Source organism: Pelodiscus sinensis, chromosome 24 (genome assembly GCF_052426305.1).
Source record: "Pelodiscus sinensis isolate ZL-2025 chromosome 24, ASM5242630v1, whole genome shotgun sequence".
Lineage (NCBI taxonomy): Eukaryota > Metazoa > Chordata > Testudines > Trionychidae > Pelodiscus > Pelodiscus sinensis.
Window position 1 is genome coordinate 17,453,447 of NC_143075.1, and position 17,637 is coordinate 17,471,083.

General features: G+C 49.4%; 1 protein-coding gene across 1 annotated transcript in view; it reads left to right on the plus strand.

Moving 5' to 3' along the window:
• The first annotated feature begins 1,117 nt into the window (after positions 1-1,117).
• The window catches only part of DHRS3 (dehydrogenase/reductase 3), a 52,452-nt gene continuing 35,932 nt past the window's right edge, over positions 1,118-17,637 (plus strand). The window contains exon 1 of the mRNA XM_014575889.4: positions 1,118-2,116. Within this exon, the coding sequence (XP_014431375.1) occupies positions 1,922-2,116 (195 nt within the window). The 5' untranslated portion in view covers positions 1,118-1,921. The remainder of the gene's footprint in view (positions 2,117-17,637) is intronic.

Here is a 17,637-nt window from a genome sequence, read left to right on the forward strand (position 1 = left end):
AGGGAACACACGGCTCTCACAGCCAGTGCTGTATGCAATCAGCACGCACCTCGCTTCACATGGCTGTGCTTTATATGCGTGTCACTTTAGTAACACTGGTAGGAATAAAAAAACTACGCGGATGGGACCCAGCAGAATCTGGCAACGCTGTGCATGAGCCATGGTAAAGAAAATGTCTCCCAGGCCATACGCAGAACCCTGATGGACTGCAGGTTGCCTACCACTGGTTTACACCATGGAACGGAACATATAACAAACCCTTGCTTAACCCATGCAAAACAACCAAATCACGCGACCTGATTACAACACATTTGTCCCTTCACCCAGTTACAACATGGCTTTATGGTGCTGATGTGACCTATATGTGTTGTAATCTTGTCATGTACTTGTGCTAAAGCCAAGGATAAATGAATGGGCAGAGTTTCAGAGGAGCACAGCTCCCTTTTTTTGGCACCTAAATGAAGTGGCCGAAAGCGACTTCCTTTGAGGCAAGCAGTCTCCCTGGCTCTTTTAATACCTGACTTCTGTATCGCCCCCCAAGGGACCAGTAATCCATAACACCTGTGATGTGAACATTGGTTGACTAGGAACTGGATTCAATCTTCCAAATTAATTCCACACAGGCCATGAAGCAACCCAAAAAACGCTAACACATTTCAGGCATTAACTGCCTTGATTTAAATCAGGAACTGTCCTCTTACCAATTACTCTGCTACCCCGCATTAAGCTGAAACTCTTAGGAATAGAGGAGTCCCATAACTGACCCTTAACCCCAATTTCTCTTGCTTTTGTTGGGCTGGAGGAAGCTGACTGCATGTTATCTGAAATGTATTCACGTGGAGGAGGAGGTTTAGCTGGCTCTCTCTGTTACAATGCTCTTCAGTTACAGCTGCTTTTGCAAGCCCAACGTGGCATGCAGCAAGTCTTGGCTTGCAGACTGCAACCCAGAGAGTGTCTGTTTCAGATTGTGTGTGAGTTTATGTGCAGTGGCTCAGAGATAGCTCTGGGGGAGGGGAGAGCCAAAGCCAGCCACTCAGAAACAGTAGTAAAATCTCCCCAACACTTTAACTGTCAATCAGGCTCAATGGGGTATAAAACCTCCCCGGCGCTGCAGCTGTGATAGGCAGAGCGCGCAATGGGGAGAAATGAATAAAAACCCCGAGCTGAACCGGTGCCCAGCATAATTCCCCGTCTGTGATCACAGATACTCCAAGTGAAAGAAACAGGAGAGGGGGGCGAGCGAGGCACTTAATCAGCGCTGCCTTTTGCAGCAGGCTCGGAGGAGACTGTCTATAGATATTTATATATTTAAAAAAAAAAACCAGCAACCACCTTACACTGAATAGACCCTTTCTTAAAAAGAAAGTCCTGGCAAGCCTTAAGCAATTTCCTGAGTTTAAGAATAGACATGGGCTGCGCTGCAGGCTGAAATTTGGAGACCCGGGCTGCTGCTTCATTCCCCCCCCCCCCTTTCCAAATATAAAACCCTGCCATTTGGAAACTGGATTTTAATTTTGCACTTTTAAACTGCAGGGTTTGGCTGGTTTTACTTTTTTTTTTCTCTTCCAGGCCCTCTGCTCGCTCTTTTCAACTTAAACAAACTCTCTGTCCTCCTCCAGTAGAAACACATTTTACCTGCATGTGACAATCCCAAAGGAAACTGAGCAACGAAGAGAGGGGAAGCAACTTATCTTTTGCACAATTTCATTCCTCCCCCCCCCTTTTTTTGGCTTGGGGGGGAAGAAGGATCTTTCTCGGCCAAGGTTTTCTTTCCCCCGGGTTTTTGGAAGGGGGTTGAAGACTGTTCCCCCTGCTGGGGGGGGAGCAAGAAGGGGTGTTGCCCTAAAGCCTCTTGGTGCGGTGTGGAGAAGAGCCGCGTGGGGGGTGGTTTGGGGTTTCCTGCCCTGCCTGGAGCAAGAGGATGGTGTGGAAATGGCTGGGCGCGCTGCTGCTTTTCCCGGTGCAGATGGTCTATTTGGTGATCAAAGCTGCCGTGTGCGTGCTGCTGCCGGCCAGGCTGCGGGACTTGTCCCGGGAGAACGTGCTGATCACCGGAGGGGGCAGAGGCATCGGGCGCCACCTGGCCCGGGAGTTTGCGAAACGAGGAGCCAGAAAGGTGAGGACTGAGCTGGGGGAGGGGGGGAGCAGCTCGTGCCCTCCTCTGCCCCCCGCCACCTGCTGCTGCTACCAGCTCTCTCTGGGAGCACCAGAGCCCCCCAAAGCCGCCCACCCCCGGGCTTGTGCGGGGATATCAGGGCGGTTCAGCGGGGGGGCTGCTAGGCAAAGCCCCTGTCATCCCAGCCCTGCTGCGTCCTCCGAGCCGGTCTGAACCCGGGTGCGGGTTTTGCCTGGGGGGCAGGACTGGAGTTGCAGGCTCCGTCTACACGGCTGGGGCTTCGAGCGCGCTTTGGAGGGGTGGGCGCCCGCTGCCTGATAGGGAGGGGACAGGGCTGCCCTCCGCGCAGGTGTCCCCCCCATTTACCGGGGTGCTGGGACCTTAGGGGGGGGCTTAGCCGGGAAACAGGACTCTGGCTGGATTCCTAAGCCAGAGGGGCACGGGCAGTTCTGCTGGGGGGGGGGGGTCAGGTTGAGTCCGCCCTGGTCGCTTCCCACGGGTGTGAAAGTCAATTCTTGAACAGCCTGTTGCGCGGGTTGCTCCCCGAATCCATGGAGGGGGCTGAGTTGGGGGTGGAGGAAGAGGGTCAGAGTCTAACCTGCGATGCGATGCAGCGGGGGGGCTGGAAGAAGGGGCGGGAGGGTGTTGAGAGCCATTGAACCAAACTGCCTATGATGGAAACCACTTCAAGTCGCTCCTCGATCCAGCTCCCATGCCCGGGGAAAAGGCTAAGAGGGTTCCCCAGAGCAATCACCCAGGAACCTCAGTTTTATGGGGCCTGGTGATAGCAAAGGCGGGACCCCGGAAAGCAAACAGGACACCATTAGCTTTCCTCTTTAGCTGCTGGGAAGGGGGTGGTGGGAACCCCCTAACGTCAGCTCCTGGGAGACAGTCACATAGTGCAGGGAGGAAATACCTGTTTAAAAGAAGCCCTCTTATGAGACTTGCCGGGGTCTTTGTGAGCATTTGCCAGGATTTCATTGTTTGCCCATTAGAGTTGTGCATGGAATTGAGCGTTATCTGCATTTAGCTTTGAGGGGCGTGAGGTTTACGGTATGGACAGCTTTGGGGGTTGTATGTGTTTGCATTTACACACAGCCCTGAGATTTACAATTCCTTGGAGGCTGAACATACAAGTCATTGAACTTTGGACCTAGACAATTTGCTGACAGTGTCCTTTCATCATCTATTAAAATACCATGATTCCTTACTCATTTTGTCAGCCTGGTGGCTAAGTCTGGCTGCGCTATGAAAGTCCCACCATTTCTGTAACTAGTTTTAGTAGCTGTTTAGCAGCAGCCCTGCCCAGACAGAACAATGGTAATTAGCCCCCATAAAACAATAGACTTGGGTAGGAAGGAGGGGGAGCTGTTTTCACCTAGGATGTCCAGTTCAAATATAATTGGCATCTGTTTCACATTCTTATATTATGTCATATTGAGAGTCATAAAATGTCTCCAAGAGAGAGGTAAACCTAACTATAGAAGGTGGTAAAGTATTGGAGAGTTTGGTATTTTCTTGTGTTCTATGAATATATATTACTGTTATTGTGGATGTGTTACCACAGGGTCTCAGTGAGTATGTTCTGGCTTTGCTCTCTGTTTCTATCTTCTGGCTATCATCTGTCTTCACTGAGAACCTATGGTGGTTTTCACCATTTCTATTACATTAAGTCTGATAGAAATGCACCGAGTACAATTTGGCCCCATCCTATAACAGATGGTGGTATGTATATAAAGCTGGAATTCTTGGACTGAAATTTGACTGATGAACCCAACAGTATTCCTCCCTCTGTGTTTGTTTAGAGAGAGTTTTCATAGCTTCAACCAGCTTGCCCTGAGATTTAGCTGATTTCCCTTTTACTTCAAAATCTGATTTCCTCATAGTGATAGAAATGTAGCCGTGTTAGTCTGGGGTAGTTGAAGCAAAATGCAGGACAATGTAGCACTTTAAAGACTAACAAGATGGTTTATTAGATGATGAGCTTTCGTGGGCCAGACCCACTTCCTCAGATCAAATAGTGGAAGAAAGTAGTCACAACCATATATACCAAAGGATACAATTAAAAAAAAAATATTTGTTCATTTTTTTTAATTGTATCCTTTGGTATATATGGTTGTGACTACTTTCTTCCACTATTTGATCTGAGGAAGTGGGTCTGGCCCACGAAAGCTCATCATCTAATAAACCATCTTGTTAGTCTTTAAAGTGCTACATTGTCCTGCATTTTGATTTCCTCATGTGATGCAGTGTCTTTGTAAAGGCTGCAACCCATCTCTAAATTAAGCAATCTCGCTTGTGTTTCAGTTGTCTACTGGAAGAATTACAAAAAGTTTTTTTTAAATTGCATATTCTAGTATGGTGCTGAGACAGGCAGGAGTTAAATATCTATTTTCATGCTTTTCCTCTCCCATTAGAGTTAATTATTTCAGGTAATTGTGTGTATTCTGAAACTATCATAATTGAGTTTTCCATTGCTGATCCTGCACAGTACATTTAGGAGTGTGGGTTTTACCAACTCAGGCTCTCATCCCTTGTAAAATGTGAAGGTCACAAACATTGCTGGGTGATGGGGAAAGGAAGTGAACATTAAAAGTAAGATTCTAATTTTGGATGCACAGTACACCTTGGAAGAGCTTTCGCTGCGCTTGCGCACACAGGCATAGTAGTGGAGTTTTGGAGGTAGGCGGCGATATACAACCATATATTTGAGATTCAAATCTTCCTTCAGATGAGTTAGTTGTTGTTTTTAGAGTGTAAAGTTGCACCTGATCATTAAATGGGGAATCCTAGATCTGGAAGAGACCTTGAGAAGTCATCAAGCCCTCACGGCAGGTCCATGCACCATCTTGATAGATGATTGTCTCACCTGTTTTTAGATATCTCCAGTGTTGGAGATTCCACAACCTTCCTAGGCAATTTATTCCAGTCCTTAGCCACCCGGACAGGAAGTTTTCCCCTATTATCCAACCTAAGATCATCTGAGATTCTACCCCACTTATCACAGCCTGTTTTTTAAGCCAGATGCAAGAGATGCATAAATTCTAGACCAGTTCTATGTGGAACGGCGAGAGAATATCGTACGTGCTGGTTCTTGTTGAGAATCGGTTTTAAAATATCACAGATGATGAAGATTCTTCACTGTTACAATGTGAGATATTTTCAGCAAAGGTTGCAAAAGATGTCAGCAAATAAGGAGAGGGAGCGAGCGAGTGAGTACAGTACTTGAGAAAAGAACTGGATTGACAGTCTGGAGACTGATATCCCCCATTGACAGGACATCAGCATCGTGAACAATGGTCGTGTGCAAGTTCCTTTCTGCACGCTGCCCTGACAAATATGATCTGGAGGTACCATCTCAAAGAGAGAGTGTTTCCCCTCTAGGGGTACTTGGATTTCCACGTTTATTCGTTCATTGGCGTCTGTTGCAATTGCCCACTGGGCTTGCAGTCCTGGTTTGAGTTATGTGACACTTGTCATGTAAAGCAGCGGTTCCCAACCACTGGGCCGCTGCCGGGCCATGGACCTCTGGCTGCCAGTGGGGCTGGGGTACACTGCTCTCACTGCGGCTGTTGGAAGAGGTACCTCCTGCCTCACCTCTCAGCCAACCAGTTCCAGGCAGGGGCGGGGTCTCCTCCCTGCTGCAGAAGAGCACTTCTCTGCGTGGCAGGAGGGCCGCTCTTCTGCGGCTGGGAGGAGAGCATGCCCCTACCCAGTGCTCATTGGCTGAGAGGCAGGGCAGGACACGCCTCTCCTAACAGCGGGGCTGGGTGGTGTACCCGACCTCCAGAGCCACCGCAATGTGGGCAGCAGTGATGGGCTAGGTGAGGGAGGATGGGGGCTGGCACTGGGGGCTCCAGGAATGGGGCTAGTGCTGAGGGGGCTCTGGAGGCTGAGCTAGTAGTATGGGGGCTATGAGAGCACAGCTGGGGCTGGATGGAAAGCACTGGGGACAGGGCTAGTATTGGGGTTGGCACTAGGGGAGGCTCTGGAGGGTTTGGTTATACAGGCAGTCCCCGAGTTACGATCCGCAGTTACGAACGGGACTTTTCTCGCCCCAGAGGACTGGAGCGGTGGGACGCCCAGATGCGCTGCAGTCCCGCCGCCCCCGTCCTCCGGGGCGAGAAAAGCTGCTCCACGTCTCCCTGGTCTGCTGGGGGGGAGCCCCCCCCCAGCAGACCAGGGAGACCGGGAGCAAAGCCTTGGAGCACGCCCACAGCAGGACAGCCCGGGCGCGCCTGGGCTGTCCCGCTGCGGGCGTGCTCCAAGGCTTTGCTCCCCATCTCCCTGGTCAGCAGACCAGGGAGACGGAGCAAAGCCATGGAGGACACAGGCGGTCCCGCCACCCGCGTCTCCCTGGTCTGCTGGGGGGGGGTGCAGCTAGTGCCCCCCCCCAGCAGACCAGGCTTTTCTTGCCTACGCCTGGGGTAGAACAGCTGGGGGCTGCCGGGTTGGTTCCACAGCACCGCTCCTCGGTGCTACTGTACCAACCCGGCAGCACCCCAGCTGCTCTGCCCCAGGCGTCCTGATTCAGCCACTGCTGGTCAGTTTCAGCAGCGGCTGAATCAGGACGCCTGGGGCAGAGCAGATGGGGTGCTGCTGGGTTGCTCCAGTAGCGCCGAGGATTGGCGCTACTGGAGCAACCCAGCAGCACCCCAGCTGCTCTGCCCCAGGCGTCCCCAAGTCAGCCGCTGCTGAAACTGACCAGGGGCTGACTACAGGAAGCCCGAGGCAGAGTTGCTCTGCCGTGGGCTTCCTGGAATCAGCTGCTGATCAGTTTCAGCAGCAGCTGACTTGGGGACGCCTGGGTTTCTTAAGTTGAATCTGTATGTAAGTCAGAACTGGCATCCAGATTCAGCCGCTGTTGAAACTGATCAGTTTCAGCAGTGGCTGACGCCAGTTCCGACTTACATACAGATTCAACTTAAGAGCAAACCTACAGTCCCTATCTTGTACGTAACCCGGGGACTGCCTGTAGTGGGGCTCTGGAAACAGGAGGCTGGTACTGGGGGGGTCTGGTGAGGGTGGCTCTAAGGGACAGGGGGCAGACATGGAGGCGTTCTGCATGTGGGGCTGGCCCTGAGGGGCTCTGAGGGTGGGAGGCTGACAGTGGGGGTGTTGGATGCAGGGTACTCTGGGGTCAGTGGCTGGCACTGGAGGGGTAGTGGAGGGGTGGGGGGCTCTAGGGGTTAGGCCTGGCACTGCGGACTCTGAGGACTAGGCTTTTGGTGAACTGGTAATGTTTTATTTCCATATTCATTAGCATAATGAATATGCGAATATGCAAATAAAATATTGCCCGTCGGCCAAAAGTTTGGGAATGGATTTGCCGGTCCCTGGTATCAAAAAGGTTGGGAACCACTGATCTAGCACTTTGGACTGTCACCACCAGCAACCATCAGACAGTTAGAGATCTGGGTTATTACTAGCCCCTGGATGAATTCATGTCAACAATACAGGCAGTCCCCGGGTTACGTACAAGATAGGGACTGTAGGTTTGTTCTTAAGTTGAATTTGTATGCAAGTCGGAACTGGTACATATTGTAGGGGAAACTCTAGCCAAACATTTCTCCAGAGCTCAGTTTTATTCTCCCACACCTCACTTCCCTCAGTCCTTTATTCTCAAGCTGAGGTGTCTGCTGAGAAAAGCCGCTCTGCGTCTCCCTGGTCTGCTGGGGGGAAGCAGCTAGTGTGGGGTTGCCTCTCCCCATTTGTAAGTAGGGATCTGATGTAAGTCGGATCCATGTAACCCAGGGACTGCCTGTATACCATACAAATGAAACGATTTATAGCCCATTACTTTTGGCCTGTGTCTCTTCGACGTCTCTAGAATAAAGGTTTTCAAAACCTATGTTTCCATAAGTATCTGGATGGGTGCAAAGGGGTTTAAGAGTGAAAGATGTTTTTGTTCACTTCTCCCAGGAGTGCTCCTATCTTCTACTACAGGAAACCCCAGTCTTACGACAGTCTGAGTTGTGACCTCCCGCACTTACAACCTTTTTTAAAAGTGTGGAAGGGGCTGAAACCCCTCAACTTACATCCTCAGCCTGCATTTATGATGGCGCACGGCGCCTATCGTAAATGCGGGTTCAAGTTACGATGCCCCCGACTTGCAATGCTTCCCTAGGAACCAATCACATTGCAAGTCGGGGGCCGCCTGTATATATGTTTAGAGAGTTTGTCTGTCTGTTTCATCTGAAATTCCTGCTAAATGGTAAAAGCTAGGCCCACAAATTCGATATACAGCTTCCTCTAATCATAACTTAAAATGGGATGTGCCTGGAATGGGATTGTTTCTCATAAAACCAAACCGAAAAGAGACAGATTCACCAAATCAAGTACAGTCCTCAAAACTGACAGAACTGAGCAACTGTTGAAAGAGACTGAACCAAGATGAGCCAGAAAAATAGGATAACTTGGAATAGGATTGCTTCTCAATAAACCTTACAGAAAAGAGATAAAATAGAGAAATGTGGAGTATTGCTCTGTTTTGGCACAGCTAAATCAATGTTTAAGGTTTGAAAACTAGAAGAAAATGATACTGAAAATCACATTGACTATAGCTCTTTTTTGTTAAAACACGGTGAATGATAAGAATTTTTAGGGATGAAGAAAAAATATCTTGATGGAATTCCCATTTTAAAAAATTTACCAAAAAAAATTAAATGGAAAATTTTTAATAATCCCATTTTTTAGGAAATCCTAAATAAAAGTTAACATCATCAAAATAACATTGCATTTTTTAAAAAATACAGTCATTTAAATAAAGCAGGTACATTTTCCTTTAATTTAAAAAAAACCCTTGAGTTAAGGACCCAAACAACACTGGGTACATTTCCTAGTTAGTATATAAAAATACAGTTATTTCCAGAAAAAACAGTGTGTATTCATGTTTCATCTCGGTGAATAATAACCAACTGTATTTGAATATATACTTGTGAATTTCCCCTGGAAGGATTCAAATGCTCTGATTCAAAGTAAACATTATCCCACCTCCACACTTCCCCACCCCCAGTGATGTGTCCAATTTAAAAAATTGCGAAAATCAGCTCAATCACATTTGGGGCTTAAGTTCCTACTGTTCACGTCCCAAAAAAAGTGAGCAGGACTGATTTTCATTGCTTTGGTTGATGATTGATTGAGTGACTGGACAATACAAAAGGCTCAGTATGGTGTTGTCTGTAACCGCTACAACTTTTTACTCCAGCTTTATGTTAATTCACCATTAGCTCACTGTGAGGCCTGCTGTCTTGTGCCATAAGCTCACACATAAGTTGTTTAGTGGGACACGTAGCTTGTCGTCATGGGCCGTTAGCCAACAGAACAGCAGAACAAAGACCCTTTTATAATCAATTTTCATGTTGGGTGTATGATGGTGTGTCTTTATGTGGCCCTATTAGGAAAATACAGTTGTGATTCACCAGTACTCATTTCCCTAATGGTGTCTTGTAAGAGAAGCGTTATTGACTTAACACTGGAAATTTGGAACCCTAGAGTCCTGACCAAGAAAGCAGATTGTTTGAAATCAGTTTCAGAGGAGTAGCCGTGTTAGTCTGTTTCAGTAAAAAAACAAGCAGTCGTGTGGCACCTGGAGGACAAACACATTTATTTCGGCTTAAGCTTTCATGGGCTAGAGCCCATTATGTCAGATGCATGAACTGACAAAGTTGGCTCCAGCCCATGAAAGTTTATGTCCAAACAAATGTGTTAGTCTTGTGGGTGCCACAGAACTCTTTGTTTTTATGAAATCAGTGACTGTAGAAGGAAAGCTGAATGACTGAGTATATTCATTCATTGATGTTTACAGTTGGAGGGTACTTGGATACTCTTGTCTAACTTGCCATATCCTGCAGGCTTTTCTATGATAACTAGCCAATTAGCCTGTCATAGGATGGGATTTTCAGGTCTCTCCTCCACGTAGGTCTTCTCTCCTGAGTCTCCGGTCTCTCGCTCCGTCCGTCTCTCTCTCCTCCTCCTACTGCCTTCTCCTCTCTCTTTCAGCTCTCCTCCGCCTCCTGCCTCTCTCTCTCTCTCTCTCTCTCTCTCTCTCTCTCTTTCTCTTCTCCTCCCCCTCTCACTCGGGGGACCACGGAGCCCAAATGGCCGTTTGGGCTCCGCACTTCTCGTACTGCATGAGGAGCATGGAGCCCAAACGGTTGCTTACACCACTTGCTCCCCCGCGGCGGCCTGGCTGAGCAGCTCAGAAGTCAGCCGAGCGCCACGGCGGGAGGCGAAGGGGGGCAGGGCAGTGACGTTCACGGCCAAGGGGTGGGGCCTGGAGCTGCTGTGACGCCGCACATCACTGCCCCGCCGCCTTCACCTCCCGCCATGACGCCCGGCTGACTTCTGCGCCACTCAGCCGGGCCGCCATAGGGGAGCAAGCAGAGCGAGTGGCCGTTTGGGGCCCACACTCCCCATGCAGCACAGGCCGCCCAGAGGGAACAGCCAGCATTTCAGGCAACAGCGCCGCCCAGAGGGAACAGCCAGCATTTCAGGCAACAGCGCCACCCAGAGGGAACAGCCAGCATTTCAGCGTTACAGACTCTCAGACACTGGGCTACTTATATATATGACTAGTGTGGTCAAAAATCTGACCCCATTTTTTTTTTTTTGTATTAATAATCGCAAATGATGGGGTCTTGGTTGCCACATCAAACCATCTGTTCCATTGTCTGATCATCTTTTCTTTTAAGGCAATTTTCTTGATGTCTCACTTTTCTGCTTCTAATTTGTATTTACTTTGTTGATAGTTTGTTTATTTAGACTAAGCCATGACTAAACAAAGACTATTTCTGACCAAAGCCTTCCTGAAATGCTTGTCATTACCGGAATGTAATGAAGCTAACAACAAATCCTATCTAATTACTTCATAGAGATGGATTCAAGCCACACATCCCTTGCTCCAACCTCTGGAGTGAACTTTAAGTTCAAAACATGCTGTCTGAATTTTGCATTGCATCTTGGGCTGTCCTCTACTGGAAGCTGGACAAAATTTCATTGGGCTCTGCATTGATGTGCATGAAATTTGGGTTAAAAAATTATCCTTGGGCATTTCCCAAAGCATTCTTACAGGTGACCTTAATTATAGCAATGTTCTTTCTCCTATTGCCTTTTTTTTCCATTCCATCTCCTCTTTCTTAGTGAATCTGTTCGAAGTAGTATTCATCATTTCTTCGGGAACCTTTGTAGGTCTCTTCTTCCTTTCTGTCTCCAGCTGTGCGGGTGTCCCCTGTTGGCAACAGAATGGTCCAATGGTGCCTTTTTAAAGGGAAATGTTGCTCTTAGCATTAGAGAGATTCCCAGGGCGGCGTTGAGCTTGGGTAAAGGACGTGTAACCCACATGCCTTCTGGGCATGTTGTACTGTGCTACCTGGTGGCACTTAGACCACTTTAAGAGAGGAAAAAATGAGTCTGTTCTACAGCTGGTTTGTAGCTTGCGCAGCTCCCAGGTTTGGTTCTGCCTGTTGGCGTCACAAGCGGGGGCTCAGCTGGTATATCTCCGAACCTTGGGCTGCACTTCCTCAGCTAGGGAAAGTAAGTAACCCCCCACCCACCCACCAGATGTGGTATAGCATCCCCTGTAGTTGCACTTGGACCACTTACAGAGAGGAAAGAATGAGTTTCCTCTGCAGCAGGGCTACTCAACTTTGGAAGCCCCCGGGGGCCACAGTGATACTCACAGCACATGCTGTGGGCCGCAACTTAAGTGCGGTTGCATATACATATATATATGCAAATAGCTTCTTAGACACAATGCCCTGGCACTCCCAGCATCTCCTCCCTGGAGACTAGAAACGCCAACAACCTATACCCGTCTGTTCCGGCCAGCCCGTCTGCTTGTGTCTTTCAATGCTCACCTGTCTAGGAGATCCCTCGCCGTTATGGAGCACGTTCACAGTGGAGGCCATGTTCAAAGGATCCCACCCGCGGGCCAAGTGTTGAGCCCTGCATAAACCCAAACCGCACTGCAGGCCACAAACAAATGGGCCGCGGGCCACATGCTGCCCTCGGGCCATGTGTTAAAGGTGTACAGACTTAGCTGAGAGCCAGCTGACTTTTAGCTCAAGCAGCAGAGGCTGATGCACTAAGCTCCAGTGGTCCCAGGTACAGTTCTGCCTGTTTGCCTTACACAAGGCTGATGCAACACACCTCCCCCAAGATGTTGAACACCCGCAATACCATCAGCTTCAGTGGGTGTTATGGGCACTCTCCACTCATCTGTGCATTGAAATGTCTCTCCATTGGCCTGTTAACACCTTGTAGATGGCTACTTTGCTGCTTGAGCAGAGACTCAAAGGAACTTGAAGGGGTTTACTTGTTTGTGGTCTGAAAACAAGGCAGGCAGACTGGACAGAAAGGAGCCAGAACTCTATGGCAAGAATCTCTTATTACCAATAAAAACGACAAAGGGAGAATTCCCCTGGCAGGCTGAGTATGTGTTGTTTTATGGTCATGACCTCACTCTGTCAGCACTGACTCTAGACAATTATGTCACTAAGTCTGCAACATGCTATTAACCCAGATGACGACATGGTGGGCAGCTGTAAAATGCCGCCGTGATAATAACACAGTAATTATTTTGGGATGGTGAACAAAATTCCTTGCAAGTAAGTTTTGCTTTGAAAACTGGACCAGGCTTTTGAGTTGGCTCCTACTTCCTCCACCTCTAAAGGCTTGGGTTTTTTTTCCTTTCCCCACCTAAAACCATGTGGCTTTACACAGTCTTTATTCAAGCAAAATTTCCAGCGTCAAAGCCTAAAGTTCTTACGAACGGAGCCAGACTTCCATTGGGTCAGATCCTAATTGGTTGATGAGTACTTGGCACTCCCATTTAAATCAGTGCCCTCAAAGGAGAGTTCATTACAGGCAGTCCCCGGGTTATGTACAAGATAGAGACAATAGGTTTGTTCTTAAGTTGAATTTGTATGTAAGTCGGAACTGGCTCCAGATTCAGCCGCTGCTGAAACTGATCAGCGGCTGACTACAGGAAGTCCTAGGCAGAGTTGCTCTGCCCCCAGCTTCCTGGAATCAGCCGCTGATCAGTTTCAACAGCGGCTGAATCTGGACTCCTGGGACAGAACAGCTGGGGCGCTGCCGGGTAGGTCCCCACAGGACCAACCCAGCAGCACACCAGCTGATCTACCCCAGGCATCCCGCAACAAAAGCCTGGTCTGCTGGAGGGGGGCGCACTAGCTGCGCCCCTTCCCCCCCCCCCCCAGCAGACCAGGGAGATCCGAGCAAAGCCGCGGAGGCGCAGAGGAGTCCCACCCAGCACACCAGGGAGACCCGGAGCAGCTTTTCTCACCCCGGAGGACGCGGTGGCGGGACCGCTGCGCTCTGGGTGGTCCCGCCGCCCGCGAGCTCCGGGGCGAGAAAAGCCCCGTTCGTAAGTGCGGATCCGACATCAGTCGGGGACTGCCTGTACTCAGTTTTAGCTCAGGGCTTACTAAGGGTAAGTCTGCACTCTGCAGCTTTTTGCAAGCAGGGTGCTCCTGCCTGCAAGGCAGCATTCACACTTTCACTTGCCCTGGCAAAACTTTTGTCATTGGTGGGGGAGGAGAGCGCATTTAAGTACCTGTGAATGACACACACACAAAAGTTTTCTTGATCAAGCACAAGTGTAGACTAGGGATGTAAAATCCCATTTAATTTGATACCTGTTTAAAGGTTAAGTTTAACCAGTTAAAAGATTAAAAGGTGGCAGGGGGCCTGGAGTGCCCAATCCTTCCTCCCTGCCCCCCCCCTCCCATCGGCTTGGGCTGCTTCTGGCCCCCCATGGAGCTAGCACAGCCGCTGCAATTTCCAGGAGTGGTTGCTACATGGCGAAGGCGCAGGGGCAGCTCCCCAGGTGCTGATTAACTGCTACCCGGTAAGTGTCCCCCGTTAAAGGGGATGCTCATGGAGTAGCCAGTTAACCATTTATCTGTTAACATCCCTAGTGTAGACTTAGCCTTAGTCCTTATTCAAACACGGTTCCATGGAAGTCAGTGAGAACAAGGTCAGAGGAAGGACTCAGGTTTCAACCCAAGCTGCAGACTCTGAATACTTCTCATGACTCGCATTAAGGAGAGTTTTGATACACTTCTGTATTTGTGTGAGACACCCATGGCAGCACTGCTTGAAGACAGACTGAATTAAAAATGGTGTAAAGTCTTAGGCTACGTCTACACTGGCATGAATTTCTGAAAATGCTTTTAATGGAAAAGTTTTCCGTTAAAAGCATTTTCGGAAAAGCATGTCTAGATTGGCACGGACGCTTTTCCGGAAAAGCACTTTTTGTGGAAAAGCGTCCGTGGCCAATCTAGACGCGCTTTTTTGCAGAAAACAGAACTATGCTGTCTACACTGGCCCTTTTGGGCAAAAGACTTTCGGAAAAAGACTTTTGCCCAAACAGGAGCAGCATAGTTTTTCCGGAAAAGCACTGATGATTTTACATTAGATCGTCAGTGCTTTTCCGGAAATTCAAGCGGCCAGTGTAGATAGCTGGCAAGTTTTTCCGGAAAATCAGATGATTTTCCCGAAAAACTTGCCAGTGTAGACACAGCCTTAAGGATTTGGTCCATGGAGCCCATTGCAGGTTAAATAAAAAGCTCTGAAATGAGTTCTGTTTGAAATAGAATCTACAGTAATCATGTGGTTTGTATCTCTGAGCCCGGGAATGTTTCACTTAATCAAGTTGAGGTGTTGTTTTCACTTTTCTGTATGTCTGTGCAGGTAGTTGCATATGTTTTTGAGGAGTTTTTGCCCAGTGCTAGATATTAAATGAACAGCTGCATTATGGCAACAGGTGGACTTACAAATGATGCTGAAGCCGTGAAATGAACTGAGCTAGGAAAGGTGAAGAAACACCCCACTGCTCTGATGGGGCCTTTTTACAGAGAGACTCAACAGTCCATTTCGGAATGTGCTGCAGAAACCTCTTTGAGTGTCCTGCTAGTTCGTGTTTGGAAAATCTCTTCTGCGTAAAGCACCTGCCCCCCAGACACTTCCTATAGGAATTTAAATCTGGCACGTGAGGCCGTAGGGGAGACACCTGTGGGGCAGTCATGTTCTTCGGAGGAAGACCTTTCTAATGCCACGTGATGACAAAGGAGTGACATTTGTGGTATGGTGGGTTTTGACTCTCATGGGTATGATCCCATATTGGGTATGGGAATGGGCATGATCCCATATTAGCAGGCAGCGCTGTGCTGTCCATAGAATTTGAGGCAGCTGCCCCAGACCCTGCACTCTGGGGGGCCCCACAAAGGCTGCCTCAACTGTCCTATGAACAGAGCCCAGGGCAGCTCAGGGGATTGCCTGGCAGGAGGAGCATGAGGTAGCAGCAGGAATCGCCCACTCCTGGAGCAACCCGGGAGCAACCCGGCACCTACACTGCTCTGCCCTGCCACCCTCTCCCAGCCCTCGGAGTCGGCTCTCAACTTCACCATGGCAGCAGGAAGCAGAGCACCCCAGCCCCAGGGCACTCACTTCCTGCCACCACAGAGAAGCGGAGCACAGTGGGCTGGGGTGGGGGGGTGGAGCGGAGCAGGCTGGCGGGTCACTCCCACTTTCATGATGGATATGGAAGTGGGGGCCAATCCCTGCAGCTGCCCTGCTCCAGGCCCCCTGGTAATCCCTCAGCTTGCCTTGCTCACGGAAGAGGGGAGAGCAGGAGTGGGATGGGTCAGGCTGGGGATAGAGTGGGGTTGGGGCTTGGATCCACAGCAGGGGGGATACCCTAGACCCCATGCCTGGGGAGGGGGTTACTCCAGGTCCCATACCCCCCATGCATGGCCCTGTTGGCAGGGCTGATAGCATACCCAAAATAAACTCATTTTATTGCCTTTTGTGTCAAACTAGATTGTAAAGTCTTCAGGGCAGGAACTATACACATCACAATACGAGGAAGAAACCGGACTCTAGCATGTAGTTTGATTCTCAGTGTAAATAGGCTTATTTACTTCCAAACAATGAAAATCCTGGACTTAAGAACAGGTGAATTCCAGTATAAGGATAAGAGATGGTTTCCTATCCAAGGACCTGCAGAACAGAGGAGTTGACCATAATTCACCATTGTATTTGTTTTAGGCCAGGTGATCTGACACAATGCAAACATAAATCCTTTAAGCACATGGTTTACCCAAGACACTGACACGCTCCCAATTGCCTTTTTCCTGGGTCAGTGGTGGCAGGCAAAAAGTATAGTGCAAATAAGCATTCAATTGGCTTTGTGCACCATGTTTTGAACGCTCAGTATAAAGCTAACAGATTATAGTGTTTGGGGTTTGGATCAAAATAATAGTAAAACCTTGGGAGGAGGGTGCTGCTGGAAAGTGGAGTGTGGCTACTGTTTGCCAACAGGCTACTGGGGTGAGAGTTGCTGGACTCGGGCTGTGGCTGTACATAGACACTCAGGGTGTGACCTGCTGTTCGGCTGTTTGTGAGGAAGGCAGTTTGGGTGCTACAGCAGCAAAGTATCGTGAGGCACCCAGAGAAGGGGTGACACCATCCCTCACTGCTCTGGAATGTCCTAGCAGGTTAAAGCCTTTAAACTTGTGAGTGGTTCTAGGTTAATGCAGGTAGGAGCTCTCTGCTCCAGGACTTTCTGGTCCAGGACTCTCTAGTCCAGGAGCCCTGGCAGCTGGAAGCAGGGGCTGGGTGGGAGTACGGCAGCAGAATGGCCAGTGGTCGGGAGTGCAGCTGAGGCAAGCGGCCAGGGCCAGGAGCATCGCTGGGGCTGATGGCCAGGACCAGCAGCTCAGAGTGTGGTTGGAACTGGCAGCCAGGACTGGGGGCTGCAGCCAAGAGTGTGGCCAGGGACCAAGAGCATTGCCAAGGCTGGGGACTTGGAACACGGCTCGGGCCAGTGGCTGGGGCCAGAGTGGGGAGGAAAGCCAGGAGGGTTTCCTGGCAGCTGGAAGGCTGGCAGGCCTCCCGCCCCGGGAGAGCCTGAAGGCCTATGGCAGGGGACCAGAATTGACTTTCCCAGGTCCACAAAATTCTCTCATTAGGGGCCAGTCAGGTCCCAAGGGTGCTGGAGCAGGGAGGTCCAATATGCAGTGAATAAAAATCAGTTTCCCAGTGGCCGATGTGGGATGAATTGGTAGGACTCAGTCAAGCTCCTAGTAGCTGTTTGTCCACATCATACAAAATACCCCGTCAGCCTGGAACTCTTGCTGAAAGCCTAACCTGTGAGAATGAGGCGTGATTGTGTCTGATTTCCCTGTCTGGGTCAACTGGCATGGTTAATTCACGTTGTCCGGGTAGCAGAGGGGGAGACTGCCCAGACTGTACATCCTCCCTGGCTAAAGAGAGGACTTTGCTTCCCAGGGCTGTTATTTGGGAGCATTTCAGCAACAATGAAGGCTTTAAAACGGCGGGGAGGAATGAAGTCTCATTCATAGCAGGTGTATCAATCAAACTCGATTTGAAATGGTGATTGGCGAACACTGAAGAATCAGCAATAATCTATATTCCTATTGGTTAAAAGAGACAAGTAGCCAGCATTAGTTCTAGAGATTGATTTCTAGCAGCTGTCC